The 17,461-nt window shown below is 43.9% G+C and overlaps 1 protein-coding gene across 2 annotated transcripts in view; it reads right to left on the bottom strand.

Annotated features, from left to right (window-relative positions):
• The window catches only part of CHN1 (chimerin 1), a 188,063-nt gene that overhangs the window by 1,415 nt on the left and 169,187 nt on the right, over positions 1 to 17,461 (bottom strand). For both annotated transcript variants that reach the window (XM_075001827.1, XM_075001826.1), the window contains exons 10-13: positions 7,844 to 8,017; positions 6,903 to 6,980; positions 5,604 to 5,741; positions 2,643 to 2,748 (exon numbers count right to left, since the gene is read on the bottom strand). In XM_075001827.1, coding sequence (XP_074857928.1) covers positions 2,643 to 2,748; positions 5,604 to 5,741; positions 6,903 to 6,980; positions 7,844 to 8,017 — 496 coding nt within the window. The remainder of the gene's footprint in view (positions 1 to 2,642; positions 2,749 to 5,603; positions 5,742 to 6,902; positions 6,981 to 7,843; positions 8,018 to 17,461) is intronic.

Below are 17,461 nucleotides of genomic sequence, written 5' to 3'. Positions count from 1 at the left end.
TTTCTGGCATTAGGTAAGTATATGCACGTGTGGTGTAGGAGCTGTACGTTTTCTGACCCACCATTCTTCCCTCATGCACGCAGATAACTGGTGCATCTAACCGGTATAATCTCAGTTTTTGAGTGTGTGTGGGAGACTATCCTACAAACCAGATCCTGGCTGCACAATAATGCTACTTTTGCGGTTTATAAGTGTACTGGGGACCGTTTAGGTGAAGAGGCGAAATTTGGTCTAAAGATCCTCCTTTCAGGATTGTTATAAGATTATTAAGTTAAAATTCACCACAAACGTAGTGTTCCCAGGTACAGGGTTAGGGGAAATCTGATTGGACTCACCACACTCAAACTGTTTCTCTCTCATGCATTCTATTATTTTCACATTTGAATTCATATGATGTATACATGGCAAACACGCACTAGGCCGATGTAGTACATTGGCCTGTATGAGGTGAGACGTGCCCACAGGGACAAACAATGCCCCTCCTTGCACACACAATAGTAGCAGCACCTGAAGGGAGTTCACCAGGGCTGCACTGGAGCCTTTGCAGAGGCCACCTAACAATGGTGCTAAGTCAGAGTGGGGTTATAAACTGCCAGTGCAGCTTTGCCACCATTTGTTACAACTTTCTATTGCTCACTACCTGGAGCCTAGGTTTCACCAAGTGCCTTTTCCAAAGCTCACCATCTGCTAGTGTATTTTCGTTGGGTGGACCACGGAACGTAATCACCATGTATGCAGAAACAGCAGAACATACAGATTATTCTCAGTTAATACATGGCTAAGAGGTGCAGGAACACACAGTAAATGTCTTCCTGACTTCTGGTAACTGGAATAATAATAGTAAACAAAACACTGTCTAGAGACACTAAACTCCTGCTTTGGTTTATGGCAGTTAATTGCCTTTCTCAATAAAACAAATTCAGACATGTAAATGAGTTTTTTCACAGACTGAACAAAGGACTTAACATACATTATTGCTTTACCATAAAACAAGTCTCCATAAGGATTCTCATAAATGACTAAATATCCACTGGTAAGAAGTTCGTAGGTTATAAAAACACTTATGTTCTTTCTCATTGCTGCACTATCTAATCTACCATGCTGAATAAAATCGCTTCAGGCATATACAATTGTCATCAGAATGTGATGCCTTCTTTTTTGATATATTATTCTGGTATTTCTAAAATTCTGCTTCTGGGTTTATTATTCTAAATAAAGGCTCAATGGCTAACTAGCTGAATTTTGCAACAATCCAGTAAGCTAGATTTCCTCTCTTTACAGCCCTTTTCGGTAAGTATATTAAACAACAGAAACTAAAAATAACTGAAATATTTATAAATTTGGGTTGCCCCTTCTGCCTTACATTGAGCAAATGACAGCAATGTAAGAATTTATAAAATGATTTGTTAATCATATTAGCAACAACCCCTGCAACAAAAGGATGTAAAAATTAGCTTTTAAAGTACTTTGCTACTGGTCTTCCATTCCCAAATCTGCACTAATATATTCATCTGAAGTTCCACTGAAATAAGTGGCCACTAATATATGTAGTCCAGAACATGCAAAATCAACACATCCTACAATACAACCATGTTTTCACTAAAAAGGCTTAAAGTAAAACTTTGTATAAGGTAAATAATGATTATTCACATGTTGACAATAACTATGTACCACAAACGAAAATGGACACAGTAGCGAATATACCAATTCGATTTTTTCACTCTGAAGCTTTGTATATCCTTTCACCCCAGAAGGAGACAAGTTTCTTGTTTTGTAGATATTTTGTAGATATTTGTAGTACTGTAGAAATACATGTTAGCGGTATTTGTTTTTTCCTTCCCCCTTCAAAATTACGTCCTCTTTAGTGCCTTAATATCTAAAGGCCAATGGCAGGTAGAAGGTGGGACACAGCACTGTGTTTGTGTCTGTTTAGTGCGTTCTAATCCCCTGCTCTTTTAAGGCAGATACATTTATTTGTTCATTCTGCTACAGCAAATGGCACTGGGGAGACTGTAGTGCTCTGTTTGCCCAAGGCCCAAAATACACCTTGTAATGCTTAGACCAGAGGGGGTTGAACTATGGCCTGTAGGCCAAATCTGGCCCATTGTCCCCTTCAATCCAGTCACCCTAGGGAGTATGGTCAGGACAGTCTTGCTGGGTGTGAGGAACCAGCCCAACTCTTGGGTAGAGTGATGAGTGGGGGAGCTTGTGCTCACCCCCTTTCTCTTGCAGCCTCACCTCCCACAGAGCCTGGGCAGCACGGTGACTGTACTGCCAGACCCAGCGCTCTGGATGGCAGGGCTGCAGTCCCAGCTGGACAGTGTGGCTTCAGCATTGCCAGCTCTGGTGCTCAGGATGGTGTGGTCAGGGGTTGGGGAGCAGGGGTGGGATTGAATGGGGGCAGAGGACCCAGGGGAAGTCAAGAAGGAGCAGAGGGGTCTAGATAGGGGTGCGGAGCAAGCCGCACAAGGCACAGCCGCTCCCAGCTCCACCTCTCTGCCCCTTCATACAATTTACGTACCCAATGCGGCTCTCAGGCCACAATGTTTGCTGAACCCTGGCTTACAAAGACTTGTGTATAGGCTGAAGACTGGCCTTTGTTTCAGATGAATTCATCTCATCTCTTAAAATAAACCACATACCTCTTTAAATGTGCCATGAGATATCTCAAGGTTTCACAATGTGCAGGCGGCAATAGTTTCAATGCTTCATGAAGCGTTTCCAACTGTTCATCAGGATCCGTGGTTTCTGAAATAGAAACATTTAAAATCAGTGCAGACAATGCCTGACTTCCAGCAGAAATGTACAGACACAGCAGGTTTGGGGAGCAACAGGTCTGACAGGAATCCTCATGATCTATCTATAGATTATGACAATGAACTCTGGTATTGCTTTGATCAATTTGCTTCCTTCTTTTCTTGGAAAGTCTCTTCTGGTGTGATGGGGTGATTCTACCACAACAACCTCCATATCCTTCCCAGTGCACTGTTAAGAATAATGCCTGCAGACAAGAACTGTGGTGAGTTGTGACATGTGAAATCCTGGCCTCTAGGAACTGGAGTTAGACCACCAACATGCTCCTCATATATACTGAAAAAAGGTGTCGGGAGGTAACCGTGACTGACTTGGACTAGTTTTGCACTAGTCACTTAGAGGTGAAATCCTGAATGGGATTCTGCCACCAACTTCAATGGACCTGAGCTTTCATCCTGAGAGGTCCTCTCTCTCGTTATCAATCACTTAGCAGGAGTAGGAACTTGTGTCTGTGGGAAGAGATTCACCAAGCCCTACATAAATCTTGTGGTTGTTGGGTAAGCAGACAGAGAGAAATCTTCAACAGTATGAAAGTCTGTTAGGGCAGCCAGGTTCACTTTGATGGAACTGAGGAACAGCCCCTATTTCTTAAGCTGAAGCAGCTTCCTCAGAATGAGAAGACATGGGGCAGATTCAGGAGCAGCAACAGTGGATGAAACTTGTGCAACTCTGGTGAAAACTCTTCAATTATTTCACAGTATATATTGTACCTCCACAGAGCAGCATGACTCGAGTGCCACAAACCACCCTGGGAGCATTCCTTGAGGTGAAGAACGTCCGTGTTGGGATGAGTCAGATGTCAAGTGTCCTAAGAGGTGAAATGGGCAAGAGAACCACCATTGTCTCAACCACGTTGGGGTTCTCTGAATGACTGGACTTTTCCTGCTTGTTTTTGTTTATTACTTTGAGCATGAAAGGCACTGGAGGGAAGGCATAAAACAGTCTGGGTGTCCCCGCCTCCATCCAAGGCAGGAGAATGGCATCTCTTAGTCAATTGTCACCTAAACCTCTCCTCCCTGGCATTTGCTGTTTGTGGTAAGTGGTAAAAAGCTGTAAATCTGAAAACTCCCAAAACTGAAAGATGTGGAATAGAACCCAAGCATCCAACCTCCCATGCTCCCCCACAATATTCTTTGAAGAAACATCTTCTGAGTGTGTCAGCAGTGACATTCTGTACTCCAGACAGATACACTGCTGAAATCCTGACGTGATGCTTTATGCACCAATTGCATAACTTTATGACTTTGGTGCAAAGGGAAAGGGATCTTGACCCTCCTTGCTGACTGACATAGAACAAGCAGGCCACTTTGTCTGTCATGAGTTGGACAGATTTGCTGTCTGATGAGAGGAAGGAAACGCATGCAGACATTTCTGACCATTCTGAGCTCCAGATTGATATGCAGGGTGGTCTCTTGAGATGACTATATTCCTTGTGTGTTCAGGGAGCTGAAGTGCACCCCCGACACCCAACAAAGATGTATCTGTGGTGAGTCATGGTGCTGGTTGGAGGAAAGAGGCCCCCTACTTTGTGACGAATCTTGTACCTATCTAGAGAATGCACTGTGTCTGGTGAGTAAACCATTCTGAGACACCCCTGAAAACAGTGGAGGTGTAACTTCTCATGCTGTGTCATAAAAGTGTTAAGTGGTCAGGAGACCCAGAAGTTGAAGGCAGTTTCTGACTGAGATCTGGGAGCTGTCCTGAATTGTTTTGATGACACTTGATAATGTCCAGAACCTGTCCACGGGAAGACATGTAGTCTGGTGAAGCATATAAGCTGTCACTGAGGACAGAACCTTTGAGAATACTCTGGGAGCAGAGTGGTTGACGGGAAGCTCTCAGTGCAGGAAGCAAATGCCTTTTTGAGGGGAAATCACTAGGACAGCAACGATATCCCCTTTTTTGGAGAAGCTCTGGAGGACGGCTCTCAGGATTTCTCCTTCCTAAATGACATCAGTAGTGGAAAGGGCATTGGAGGCTCTTGGAGACTAATGTCCATGGGAGTCCTGACCTGGCTTCAAAGCAGGATGAAGGGAATGTTCCATCATGAGAAGTCGAAGAGTGACTTCCCAGCTGCACTTCTGCAGCACACGTGGTTTACCCAGAGAGCAAACATACTTAGCATGCCCATCACTGACAAAAATGGCCTCTTTCTTTGAGACAGAGTGTTCCAACCCTGGTGAACTGGCATTCCCTTCACAAGGAGAATTTTCCTCAAGGGAATCTTTATAACCAGAAAATCTATCTTTTGCACATGCTAAATAAATGCTAAACTAACTAGACTAACTAGTAAACAAGAAGCTCCAAAACTATTGTGATAAGAAAGAAATGGATACACTAGTTCTGCCTGCAGCTGAGGCGGTTGAGAAGGAACCGAGGGCACCATTTGCCTGCACAGGTTGATACAGCCACAGTACAGGGAATGAGAAAAACAACAGTACATGTGTGGTCTGAATGGCTGGTATCAATGAAAATCTCCTATTGAGTGTGTCTGGAATGCAAACACATCATGAGCACAGCACCTTTAAGGATACTACTTGAAGAAAAACATATCTTTTATGTGTGATAAAAAGAAAACATTTGAGAGATGTGGAGGAGAAACTGAAATAACAATCACTTAGTACCACATTCATATTATCTATAATCCATACTTAATTCTTCTTTCATCTCAATTTATAGCACTCAAGTGAAGAGCTAAATCAGTACTTAATTAAGAACACATGTCAATAAGCAAAATAAGGAGAGAAAAAGCGGCAATGAAAAACGAGGAAACATTATTTTATACTTACTTGCAGCATCAATAAATTTTGGGTAAGCATCATATGTGATGAGCGGAATTGGCAAATCCCTGAAGTACAGTTTAAGTGCACCAGTGATAATATTGATATCTTCATACATATTCACAGAAATATCTGCTTTTTCCCCATCTGTGTACAGAAATCAGCTGACATTAATGTTTTAAAAATACAAGCATACCTCAAATAATATTAAATGGAAAAATCTAGGCAGTTTAGCAATTAAGATAAGCACAGCCACAGATTCTGGAGTATGCAAACTAGTCATTAGAAACTGTTATTTGACTGTGAATTTCACTGTTTCAGAATAAAGCCTCAACCCTTTTGTACAGAGACAAGTCCTTGTTTACCTCAGTCAGGAAAAAAAGTTATGCAAAAACCTAGGTGATTATTTTAATGGTGGCTGTGTTGTAAGAATGTGTCGCAGATCAACTATATTTGAACATATCACTTTGGCAAAACACATTTGTCAGCACTGAATGGGAAATTAGGAAAGTTTGCAAAAAAGGAAAATGTTTTTAGCACTTAGTTGCTAGGAAAGGCAAGTGCTTACCTTCTCAGAGCAGTGGTGCTATTCATTTTTGAGTTCAATGGACACTGGGCCCAAGCCTGAGAGTGTTCAGCACCCTCAGCCTATCTCGGACCATGACGAAGGCAGGTGTTAACAGGGCTTTCTTTGTGTAGGCTGAGTAGCATGCAGAGGCAAAGGGGGGTGGTTTCTAGTTGAAATTTTTGACTCAGAAAAATAACATATGGGGAGGGAGCTCACCTGATTGCTCCTATGGGGTTCTGAGGGTGGGAATGCCTTACTTCTCTCATTGCTTTTAGTGAAAGAGGAAGGATGTTTAGCTCAAGGGACCCTTACCCATTTTGGAGTGATCATTCAGGCAGAGGGCTTCATGCTGTACTGCTCTTTTAAGGTTATTCTCCATCTGAGTCGTGGTTCCTCCCAGAGGGGAGTTTGGGGGCTTACTAGTAAATCAGGGCAATAACTGAGACCATTCAATACAATCCTACCCAATGACAGAATTCCCAAGAGCCTAGCTATCACAGTCAGACACTGAAAAGTCACAAACTTAGGCAAAGGGAAAAGGGCAGCTTTGGGCAACCACAATTAAAATGGGATTTATAGGTCTTTCCAAGAAGAGGGTACCCTGCCACTTTGCATAATGACCGGCCTCACCATCTGCAGAGCCCAATAGGTAGATGGAGTCTGTGCTGAAGCACCGTTGGGCTGAACAGAACCCTTCACAAAGTGCTGGCAAAAATGACAACAGATACTAAAGCAGATACCTCTGTCAAATGCCATTTTGACATCTTCAATTAGATCACTAAAGCCTGAGACTCTGTATAGTCCTTCAGAATTAAGACCTGTTGAAAAGAATATTTTCACTTGATTAAAATTAATATTAACTTTTTATCTCTCTTAAAAGGGGCTTGTGCCTTATGAGATTCTTCATTTAAGGCAATGAGGCAATAAGGCAAGTTAGGTTTTAAAACCCGTACTAGGATTTTCATTTAGAATACAATTTCACCCGCATCCCTTGAACCCCAACCTTTGTTTCAATAGCATTGTTACGCTCAGTTCCTAATCATTTTGTGTAATCATGCTGATGATAATGATTCCCATGGGTTAAAAAACAGATTAGCCCAATTATGAGCAAATGCTTTTTAACCAGCTAATTGAGATTAACATGCTAGATGTAGAGGAAATATTTTAGAAGTGAAAACATATATTTCAGTAAAGAATGTTGAATTTGGGCTGAGATTGCTAGGAAGATGAAATATGTAATTACTGACTATTCTGTTTTTATTGTGTTAATATTTCTGATTAACACGTCACAAGAAGTACAGGCGCAGTAAGATGCACATGTCAATCAATAAGACAGGAGATCACCCACGGATGGAATTTAGCAACCATGCAGCTATGTCAAAACAATACTGGTTGCTGTGCATTATCAAACATGCATTGCTTCTGTCCAGCTCTTGTGTGTTAATTAGCCGAGTCCCTTGAGACGATAATGTCAGTAGAGATTTTATAAAAAATGACAGGTACTTGCGAATTAACAAATACCACCAAGTATGATATCAACTGTGTAGGATAACTGGCAGTCATAAAATGCCCCATCTGAAATTGTTTTGAGCAATCATAAATTCAACAAAGCCCCAAATGACCCAGATCAATCTAAAGGGATTATCATTAAAGCAACTGAAGTCCATTAACTATGTCTTACCTCTAGATTCAATTTCTCTAATACACATGTCTACTACCATTGGCCTTTTAGTGATGTGTGCTTTTACTAGCGTTGTAAGGTCACAGCTGTACACTTTTTTGACATGCTTCAGATCTGGCTTGCAGTCATTTGGGACCATTTTGGAACACTGCTTATGAACATTTAAACCGCAATCTGTGAGAAAAATGAAAAGATGGTTAACAAAATGTTGGGTGAAAATGTGCTCCAATGTTAATATAATAAAGCATTTATTACTTCTACAAGAGCTGATCCTTAAGATCGCATTCCTGTAAGGACCACTCATGCATAAGCAGTAAAGGGCTGGTGCAAATTCTGAAGAACATTTTCTAGCTGAATCCAGTCCCATTCCAAGATGCAAAAACACACCTTCCCTCTACTACAGGCTTTAACAGAAATCAACCAGTAGAAAATCAAAGGGTACAACTCTCAATTCTCTCTCAAATCGCATAGGTTTTTACAGTCATTTCAGCAGAATCCTACTGGTTCAATCCCAATTACTTTCTGTAGGACTTTTCCCTGGGGGGAGAGATCTATTACTCTGCATTGTTCTTCCACTTCTTCTTCCACTTTACGAGAGACTATTTCATGAGCTAGTCTCTTCCCCCATTCTTTATGTTTCACTAAATCTACACTACAATCCACTTTTAGTTTTTGCAGAGCTACACGCTGCAATCAAAGGCATACTGCCTCCACACTGGTGCGCACCTACACGTGGCAGTGAAAAGACTGGCAGATGGGAGGCAGCTGGCAAAGGCTTCAGCTGTTCCCCCACTTCCAGAGCCTTTTGCCTCTGCAGTGACGGCTCTGGAGCTGGGGAGCAGCTGAAACGAGGTGGAACCTTTCCCTGCTCCTTACCCCCTCGCAGAACCTTTGCCCTTTGGCGAGGAAGAGCTTCAGCAGTGGGGAACATGGCAAAGCTGTTCATTGCTGCTGGAGCCTTTCATTGTAGCGGGGAATGGCTCCACAGCGCGGAGCTGCTGGAATCTTTCCCTGCATAGGAGAAAGGCTCCTGCTGCTGTGATCTGGCAGCTTTGTCCCATCTTTCCTGCCTTCAGACCACTGCTGGAGTCTTTCCCTGCAAAGGAGAAAGGGATCAACAGTGAGAGGCTGTGGGACACTACACACCTAAAACTAGCAGTGCATATGGGAAGGCACAGGTTGGGCCAGCCGGCTTTATACCCACACGCTTCAGGTATGCTTTGACTGGCTTAATCCATGCCTATTTTGCTATTTATGTGCGTGCTATAAAGGCGACACATATGTGTGTATATTATACACTGCCACAGCAATCCTGAAGCAAAGACACACCCTTACGGTGAGACTGTGATAGCTCCTCTTAAACCCTAAGCAGGCAAGGAGAGGAGACCTCCAACCTGCTTCTTGTTACTGTGCAGCATTTGGGGGAGTTTATCATCTCACAGTGGTATTATTTCCTATCCTGATTCATAGACTGGGCTTTTGAAGGAGAAAGCCCAGGGATTTGGCAATTCCAAAATAATCCTATTTAAAGTGAATGTGGGAAGAATTTATTTTAAAAAACAATTCCATGGTTTTATGGTAAACGTTTTACAGATGAAAGTTTTTGGTCATTTTAGAGTACAATTTAATTGAAATCAGATATACAAATAAAACATTCTGTATAAAAAATGAGTTACACACAAACATCAGCATTAATGCTTCATATTTAGGGAAACCAGCAATAATACTACAAGAAATAAGGAGACAGGCTGAGCAGTGCAGTTCCTTTTACATTAATGGACTATTCTCATCCAGGGTTTGAGTCAGTAAGTCTTGTGTGATGATGTAAGACCAGCATTTTGCTTTGTCTAAAGCGTATGCTAATTCCTTTGGACTTCACTGGGGGTGCAGCTATACTAGGAACTAACTTCAAAGTTAACTTCAAAGTTAGGAGCTACTTCAAAGTAGCCTGCAGAGATTCTACATATGTTTTCCCTTACTTTGAAATAGGAAGCCCAACTCTGAAGTCCTTTCTCCATTCCCGGGAACGGAGTAGCGTCCTACTTTGAAGTAGGGTGTGTGTAGACGCTCAACTTCAAAGTTATTTTTTGCAGTGTAGACATGGCCTGGGAGTTTTATCAGAGCTCGACTGTCTTGCAGTAGCAACCCCTGGCTTGCAAGACAATATCTTGAACTTTCATAGGTAACTAGCATGGCAAATGTCACCCAGAGCCAAATCCTACAAAGTGACACGCTGAATTGCCAGAGCATAAAAGCACCAAGCCTACAGTGTTCACTCTCTTAGATCTTCATCGATCACTGTGCTTAAGTCTACCCCTGTAAGCAATTCCCTTGACATGAATTATTCCTTGATCTCAAGGTGACTGACTACTCATAAAGTTATAGTTAAACAAGTGTTAGACTTTGGAAAATCAGGTCCTGAATATTTACAGTATGCCTTCACTGTACCCTCCAAATATTTAGGGTTTATAGAGTTAATAGGGTTTCTATCTGATTATAATTGGTTTTGTTAATATCTCAATCTACAATGAATAGTTTGCAAATGACGTGACTCTCCTCTATATAAAAATAAAAGTCAGTGTTTTTTTTACTTCCAGCCGTGTCATTCATAGGCTATTGCAAAAAGAACTTTGTTTTCTTAACAGGTTTGTAAAGCTAAAGAGTTTTGTCTCTTAGAATTTATTGTGAAGTGCTCAGTCTCATGGTAATAATAAAAGTTCAACATGTCACTTTCAATCAGTCATAATTTATGAACCCGGTCCCAGAAAAAATGACTGCTGAAAAATCTGCTTTGCTCTGTAAAAGTAAGAATAGCTCTTTTCCATGAGGACAGGAAAGTGATTTTGTGATTGAGGCATAGGATGAAGAGGCAGGAATTCTGGGTTCTGCACCTACTACTGCCACAAATTTCTTGTGTGACCACAGGCAAATAATATAAAAGACAACCTCCTCCTCCACATAGACCCTGGCTGAGAAGAACTTGCCCAGTGGGACAGGAGCAAAAGACCCATGCAAGGAAGGTGGCCCTCTACATACTGCTGAGTTTTGTTCTGTTGGCTTTCCACCACTCCAGTACATGGTAGCAGGGCTGGAAAAATTACTAGGGGAGGGGACAGTGGATTGTTCAGCTCCACCAGCCACTCTCTTTCCTGGAGGGAATGGGGCACAAGGGGTTACATCTGGATGAAGCTGTGCAAATTTGCAGTATGAAACAGTTTCTGATTACATGACTGCATACTGGTTTTTTTCCCACAGGAATGCTCTCTTATTCAGTGTACACGATGGATCTGCTCTGAGGATGAATCATCAGGGCTGCCTAGTGCAGGTGGTTGTCTGTAGGACTTTGGCTACATTTATTGCAGAAGATGGAAGGTGGGTGGTGAGTGAGGTAGGGGACTGTAGAAAGAAAAAAGGATGGTTTCCTGGGTAAGGCAGTTGAATACTGCCCTGAAGAACTGGATCCTGCCTCTACCACAGAGTTCCTTTGTGTGGTGCTCGGCAAGAGACTTCTACCAGGCTTTTCAGAGGTGGTTATTATTTGTATGCTACTTATTTGATGGTTGCCCAACTTGAGACTCAAAGCTCTGAGTTCCAGAAGTGCTGAGCACTCTCAGATGCAACTGGGAATTGTGCATTGAACATATGAAGTACAATATAATACTAAATACTCTGAAAAAATCAGACTCTACTGACTCTACTCAGCACTATGGACCTTAATCACTTTGTGATTCAGCTCCACATCTGTACAATGCGGATACCTCCATCACCTCCTCTCACAGGGGTATTTAAAAATAAATTTATTAAATGTTTGTCAAACATTCACATACAGTTGCACGTCTCAGATCTGGTACTCTCTAGTTTGGCAGGACCATGGATGTTCCAGGACAAGAGAGTACTGGGCTAGGAGTATGTAACAGGGCCAGAAACAGAGACTGGTGCATCCCCTGTAGCAGAGCAGAGTGGCAACAGGAGCTCCATGCCTGTCCTGCAGGGTCAGGGGACAGAGCTGGAGTTCCCTGGTTGCCCTGCAGCAGCTGGGGGTGGGGGGACGGGGGGTTGGCAAGGTCTGGAGCCCTGTGATATCCCCGGGGAGCCCGAGCTGGGGCTGCAGGGCTGCAGCAGTGTGGGGACTACAGGGCTGTCTGGGGGAGAAGCCCTGGACCTCCCCTCCCTCCATCAAATTCTCCGACCATGCCAAACAAAGGAGGTGCAACCTGTACTTTAATGAAAATCACAGGAAAAAAACCCATGAAGAAATTAGTGCTTCAGTTTTCAGGGCAGACCTGAATAGAGTGTAGTAACTAAGGTCTGGAATGGCAAACTGAGGAACTCAGGGAAAACAAAATACAAAAAAGCAGCTTATTAAGTGAGCACCATTCATTCTGTGCCCAGAAGGAGGGATGGGTCCTGGGAAAAAAAATGTGATTATGTAACTGAAGACTATTATAAAAATCAAACACGTAAGGGAGGTGAATTAAAAGTGTACGTGCAACTTATAATTCTGGCATTTCCCAACTTTTGAGTTCTTGTCTTTGCAACCCTTATACTATTGTAATACAGTTTTTGTATGCACAATTATCATACGTACTAAAATTGCTGCAAGAGCTACTCAGAGGATACGAATATCCTTAACGATTTAAATATTAAGCAAGAGGAGAACACTTTGCAGAAACAATGTTTATATTCTTAAAGGTCTGTTTCAACTGACATCAGCAAGCTGGAAGGGCTAACTCCCATTTATGGAACTGGGTTTGTCTTGGGAGCACGCATCCACCCACACTGCTGAGAAAATAGATATTTTAGAGCTGCATTAGTGTGAGAACAGGGATAATTAATTTTTAAGTATGGAAAAATGAAAGACACTGAAGTCAATGGAAATATTTCCATTGATTTGGGTCTGCTCTCATTAACACCAGAAACATTTTAAAATTCAGCATTGTTTTTCCACCATTATACTCTTCATTTTTGACACTTCCTTGTTTCTTGTTCATCAGAATACGGATGCACGAGTTGTAAACATTCTTGAGGAATACGTAGTGCTTTAACAGAAGTTTATAAAAGGCAGAGCCTGTTACCATTTTTAGGCTTCGCAAGCTCTCTTCCCCCCGCCCCCATACATAACAAAAGTTTGGGTTTTGGTCCTTATCTGAGAATTTCTGTCAACTTTAAATGCATTTGTTTAGAATAAGAATGTTGCTGCTTCATTTAAAAAAAAGTTGAAACGTAGCAATTTTATCCTTTTATCATGGGGGGGTGGTCCCTTTCTCTGGGTTCACAATACCCGGTGGAGGCAGAATGGTATTGTTTTAGTCAGTAGGCTTTTATGTTCAGGACTTGATGAGAACTGAACTTGAAGATAGTTAGATACCAGTACAAGAATGGCTACCTGTTTGCTTCTTCAAGCAAGATAAGAGGTGTATGAGTAACATAACAGGCTGCTTTCTAACAGAGTACTGCAAAATCCCATAGCAAGCCATTGTTCAAACCTTCTGTATTCAGCTTAAATTTGAGAAGCTAGAACAAAGGGTGCTGTAAAACAATTACAAATGATTAAAACAAATTGTTGTCTTTTTTTAAAATTAATCCCAGAGTACAGCGCACACATCATCGCTGTGCCATCTTAGAATCCTTGCATTTTTAGGGGAGCCGACAGAGCTGAATCCTGAGTTGTATCCAGCACTCACTATTTCCACTGGCTTCACAGGATCAGCACTTCTGGGATCAAGCTCGAAATCCCATTTGTCTTAGCCACCTATATAGTCCCAGTGATTTCAACGGGATGAATAAGATAGTAAGTTTTAGACTGCAGAGTTTGTTTCATGCTTATGGCCAATTTCTACCTTCTCTGATGAACTAAATCCAGAGTAACTCAGTACGCTTCAGGTGATTTAATGCTGAGTTACAGTAAAGTAACAAAGGGTTCAACCCAATTCCTGTGGAGGGCCAAATCTTTCTTTCCATTGACTTCCATGGGAGACGGGTCAGGTCCGAACACGAAAAACTGACCGTTAATTTGTTAAAAGCCCCACAACTTCTCTAAAGTATGTTCTCATCAGTAAAAACAAGAATAAAGGAAAGATTTAAAGACCATGTGCGAAATCAAGGGCCCATCGAGATCAATGGCAAAACTCCCATTGATTTCAATAAGGCTATTGTAGGAGTGGATCATTTAATTGATTGGATTTGTAGTTGAATGTAGGCTCTTTTGTATGTTCTCTTAACCACGAATGGTATCTGCATGAATCTTTCTTTGCTGACCTTCCTTTGTCGTGTTTTCTTCAGGGCTGAGAACCTGTGTACAGTGCAGGAGCAAATGTAGGCTACGTCTACACGTGAACCCTACATCGAAGTAGCCTATTTCGATGTGGCGACATCGAAATAGGCTATTTTGATGAATAACGTCTACACGTCCTCCAGGGCTGGCAACGTCGATGTTCAACATCGACGTTGCGCAGCACCACATCGAAATAGGCCCTGAGAGGGAACGTCTACACGCCAAAGTAGCACACATGGAAATAAGGGTGCCAGGCACAGCTGCAGACAGGGTCACAGGGCAGACTCAACAGCAAGTCACTCCCTTAAAGGGCCCCTCCCAGACACACTTTCACTAAACAGCGCAAGATACACAGAGCTGACAACTAGTTGCAGACCCTGTGCATGCAGCATGGATCCCCAGCTGCAGCAGCAGCAGCAGCCAGAAGCCCTGGCCTACGGGCTGCTGCACACGGTGACCATAGAGCCCTGCAAGGGCTGGAGAGAGAGCGTCTCTCAACCCCCCCAGCTGATGGCCGCCATGGAGGACCCCGCTATTTCGATGTTGCGGGACGCGGATCGTCTACACGTTCCCTACTTCGACGTTCAACTTCGAAGTAGGGCGCTATTCCCATCCCCTCATGGGGTTAGCGACTTCGACTTCTCGCCGCCTAATGTCCATTTCAACTTCGAAATAGCGCCCAACACGTGTAGCCGTGACGGGCGCTATTTCGAAGTTGGCGCCGCTACTTCGAAGTAGCGTGCACGTGTAGACACGGCCGTAATGTGTTGCAATATGAAACTAGCACAATATGGAACTGTGGAAGGGGGGGGGCGGGACTTGGATGAAAACCCCCTTCCAAAAAGACAGATAGAAGTTGCATGTGTACCACCAAAAAAACAGAGGGTGAAGGAAAAGTGGCTTGACTTTGTCTTTAAGGCACAGCTCTGAGTTGTTGAAGGAACGGAGTCTTAACTGAACATAAAACTGAGTTTTAACATTGGAAATAGTGAAAAAAAAAATCTTGTTTCAAGTAATACTACACATCAACAGATTAATTGTGAAAACTTAAATGGCAGCCACCTGGTCTTCACAATTCTCTCACAGGTTTTTTGGTCTATGCGAGAAATTCCTACTGGACCACTGTTCACATCACAAAAATCACCAGCATGAGCACCTTCCTTATTTGGCAGTCTCAGGAGAAAGGTATGACAGTGTTTACCACAGATAGCTATAATCATTCTTCTTTCCATGCCAATCAATACAAGAGGTAGGGACAAACTGCATTGGAGAGATAATTATACTGTATAGGGGGCAGAGAACATAGAAGTTACCCAGGCTATATTCTGGATGGAGATAATGAGATGTGAAAAAGAATTAAGAATTCCTAATTGCTATGACACATTAGCTGGTTAGTATGGCATAATATGTATCATTGCAATTACCTTGGTCCTAGGTGGTTTTTTTTTTTTTTTTAGAAGTACTGCTTGTGGCAGCAAACTCCTTACATTACTTTTCCTTCCTCCTCCTACTTTCTGAAACGGGCGACTTTATCCTTATAAAGGGAACCCAAGAATACCTTGTACCTTGCTAAAAACAGGACTCAAAATGACTGAGTGTTCCCTGCAGTATGCATTTATAACTGGAATAAGTATTGCTTTTGTACAGCTAAGAGATTCATTGTACAATCTGAAATTGTTTTCTTGAAAAAACAACGCAGAAAAGGTACAGAATGCTATAATCAGCACAGTTGTGTCGTTAAGCATCTTCAATAAAAGTATCACACTGATCACAAGTCTCTTTCTGAGATTTACTGCAGTGACAGAGCCCAGGCTGCATGTTGGTAAGATGTATTCCGCTCAATCCCATAATTTTTAATGGGGGCATCTCCTCAGAAATGTGCTGGTTGTTGTGGGATTTGCTGTTTATGGTCTCTCAAGCCACCATCTACACTAGCCAGTACATTTGAAATTTTCAGCCCTCTTTTGAAAGAGAGCGGGGAGCATCCACACACAAAGTGCACCTGTTGGAAAGGAAATCGAAGGAATGCGCCACAGCTTTCAAACTTCCTAACCTGTAGGATAAGAGCTCCCCACTTTCGCAAGGGCCTTTTGAAAGGAAATGTGTCCTCCATGGCACCGGCCAGATGGGATGCGGACACGTGCTGGCCAGTGGCTGCAGGGCTCTACGGTTCATGCGTCTGGCAGCCCTTAAAGCCACACGGACCCAGAAACCCCATAGCGGGAAGCTGACAGTGTGCTGGGAGCAGCCATCACTGGCACTGCACCAGCACACCCCAGGGAGAACCCCCGAATGCTCCTGCAATCAATGTCCAGCAGCCAGCTCCCAGAGGAGCCGCAGGGCCTCCCCTCTGAGCGTGCTTGCAGGGGACCAGCCAGGCTCCAAAAAAGTGAGCCCCCTACTGAAAAGGGCCAGGGCTTAGGGACCTCCTGGGCCTCTGGCAGGAGGAGAAGGTCCGCAAGGAGATGGGGACCAAGCACAGCAATGCAGCTGCTTTTGCCAATCTAGCAGACAGACTGTCCTCCTGGGACACCCTGCCCACACTCCTAAGTCAGGAGCAAGGTTAAGGAGTTGCAGCAGGGCTATGCCTGGGCAAGGAACTCAGCTGGGTGGTCAGGGGCACGGCCTGCATCCTGCCCCTTCCACAGGGAGCTATGGAGCCTTCTGGGGACCAGGGACAGCTCAGCTGATGAGCCCCACCCTGAGGACAAGCAGGAGGCAGGACCCCCAGCCAGCCCCACCTTACTGGGCACGGAGTGGTCCAGCAATGAGGAGGAGCTGGTAATCGACCTCCCTCCAGGTCTTCCTGCTGCACCTCAGATAGCCAGCCATCCCCGGACCTCGGTGGTGGACCCTTTGGTAAGTACCCGACAGGGCACTGGGTGGGGGCTCCACAGCTGCCAGAGGACCACTCACATGCCCAGCAGACCTGGGCTGGACACAGCTCAGCTGGCCATGGCCCTCAGGATGCCGTAACGGCCACCAGAGACACTTACCACCCACTCCCATGGACAGCATCGCAGACTGTTCACGCAGGGAGGGGGTGGGCAGGATCCGACCTTGCAAGGAGGCCACGCCCACGGGGCTGGGGATCCCATCAGTCTCCGTGACTCCCCCAGGGCCACCCTGCCATTGGACTGAGGGCTGCTGCCCAGGGGAGGCTGTGGGTTGTAGGCCACAGAGCAGGGATTCGGGACTCACAGGCTGTCTGTCTCTTCCTTTCCATTCGTACAGCTGCACTGTCAGAGGGCTGAGAGAACCTTGTTCTGTCCGTGTTCCTGGACAGCCCACTGGAAGTGGGGGACGGCGACTGGGCAGCTCCACCAATGTCACCAGGGTGGACC

This window comes from Carettochelys insculpta, chromosome 8, assembly GCF_033958435.1.
Source record: "Carettochelys insculpta isolate YL-2023 chromosome 8, ASM3395843v1, whole genome shotgun sequence".
In the NCBI taxonomy this organism is placed as follows: Eukaryota; Metazoa; Chordata; order Testudines; family Carettochelyidae; genus Carettochelys; species Carettochelys insculpta.
Note: the sequence above shows the minus strand (reverse complement) of the source record. Positions and strands in the feature narration are given on the sequence as shown.